Source organism: Triticum dicoccoides, chromosome 2A (genome assembly GCF_002162155.2).
Source record: "Triticum dicoccoides isolate Atlit2015 ecotype Zavitan chromosome 2A, WEW_v2.0, whole genome shotgun sequence".
Classification (NCBI taxonomy): Eukaryota; Viridiplantae; Streptophyta; class Magnoliopsida; order Poales; family Poaceae; genus Triticum; species Triticum dicoccoides.
The window spans coordinates 716242229-716244193 of NC_041382.1; the positions used below are offsets into that span (position 1 = coordinate 716242229).

Here is a 1965-nt window from a genome sequence, read left to right on the forward strand (position 1 = left end):
AATCGATTGAATTTCGTTTCTGTTCCCACTGCAACTACTCCGCTCAAACGACGACGGTATGCATTCCGAGTTAATACCCCGCTCACCGGGAAACTAAACGACTTCCAACTTCCCATGCGAGCGTGCGTCCGCGCCTTCACTTCCCTCGCCTAGAAAAGCCCTACGCTAGCCTGAGACGTCCCTCGCATTCCTCTTTCGCTTTCGCCATGGCCAGCAACTCCACCGCTGCAGCTAGCCATGGCCAGTGCCTGCCCAAGACCTCGTCGAGATGCCTGACGCCGAGCGTCACCGCGACGCACGATTTCGAGGTGACAAGCTACCCGCTGCTCCACGGCATCGGCGTCGAAAAGCTCGTCAGCTCGACGGTCTTCAGCGTCGGCGGCTTTAACTGGACGATCAGCTTCTTCCCGGACGGCGTGAGACATGGCAGTTTCGGCAACGCTTCGGCGTTCTTGAACTGTCTTAGCCCAGAAAAGGATGTCAGAGCAAGGTTCACCTTGAACTTGCTGGACAAAAGTGGAACACAGGTCACCAAGTTTGAGGAGATGAAGTATACCTTCACTCCGAAATGCGTTTATCAGGGCTATGCTCAGTTCATCGGGAAATCGTGGCTGAAATCATGGTCTGACAGCAATGGGAGCTTCATTATACGGTGTGTTCTCACCGTGATCGGAGAACCCCGCACTGAGGTCAAGAGGAGCCGTGTTCTTGTGCCGGGGCGGAGTCTGCAAGACCAGCTGGAAGACATGCGTAAGAAGGGAGAAGGAGGAGATGTGACCTTCAGTGTGTGTGGCAACCTGTTCCATGCTCACAGATGTTTGCTGGCTGCAAGATCTCCGGTTTTCAAGGCAGAATTGTTTGGTCCCATGAAGGAGAAGGCAGCACAGAGCATCAAGGTTGTCGACATGGAGCCCCCAATCTTCGAGGCGCTTCTTCACTTTGTGTACACGGATTCCATGCCTCATGATGAACACTCCAAAGATTGGAACACGGCAAAGCTTCAGCACTTGCTAGTTGCTGCGGATCAGTATGGACTAGATGGGTTAGTGGCGCTTTGTGAAAGCAAGCTCTGTGAGAGCATTGACGTCGAGACTGTTGCAAGAACATTGGTTTTAGCAGAGCAGCACCATTGCAAGGATCTCCAAGAAGCTTGTGTTGAGTTCATGGCTCCACAGAATGTTCTACAAGCTGTTATGGAAACTGATGGATTTAAGCATTTGGTTGCGAGCTGTCCTCTGCTCATGAAGGACATATTGGAAAAAATTTCTCTTACTGACTAGTCCTGTCTAGAGGACAAACAATCCATCATCTACATTTCAATTTCTATGTTCTACCGTGATATTATGCGTTGGTGTATGCATTTTGACGCTATTTTCATCATATCTATTTTAGTACTACTTCTAGGCACATTTGGCAAAACAAATTGTCTCGGTTATTCCTTTCCTGAAGGGGATAATACTCTGCAGTCTGTGCACTTTCCCATTCTTCAGTTTATTCAAATAATTTCTACCCGATTGAAATCATTACGGTAAGAACATTTATCTGAGTATTGTGGCAATGTAGATCTGTAGAATTACTCAAACCAATGAACAACTTTCAAGTGTACTAATTACAAACAAACATCATTTCTTTTGTAAAACTGCACGTTCAGATCCATTTCTAAATTAAGATTTACAAAATATTTGGATGTTTCAAATCGTCGGCAATCTTTACATTATGTAGAGTAAGTTTGAAAGAGGACTCACAAATTTTCCTTTTGTGATGCTAGTCAGTCTTTTGGGGTTTGTAGAGTCGTGTGGCCAATTTGGCAAGTACAAGGCAAGTGGGAAAACCCTCACAAAAAAAAGGCAAGTGGGAAAATCCATAGAGAAAAAGATGCCTCAAGTCAGCTAGTTCTGATTTGAAGGTTATCACTCCTCGGGGCCAAACAGTGTTGACACGGGTGTGTGAGTTAATTGATCCTAT

General features: G+C 46.6%; 1 protein-coding gene across 1 annotated transcript; it reads left to right on the forward strand.

Moving 5' to 3' along the window:
* Positions 1 to 206: 206 nt before the first annotated feature.
* On the forward strand, positions 207 to 1280 carry LOC119352022 (BTB/POZ and MATH domain-containing protein 2-like). Its single transcript, XM_037618774.1, has one exon. It carries the CDS (start codon positions 207 to 209, stop codon positions 1278 to 1280), a length of 1074 nt encoding a protein of 357 aa, XP_037474671.1.
* The last annotated feature ends 685 nt before the right edge of the window (positions 1281 to 1965 follow it).

What these genes read in the sequence shown, in the direction of transcription:
- LOC119352022 (XM_037618774.1), top strand. Translation starts at nt 207, where the DNA reads ATGGCCAGCAACTCCACCGCTGCAGCTAGCCATGGCCAGTGCCTGCCC.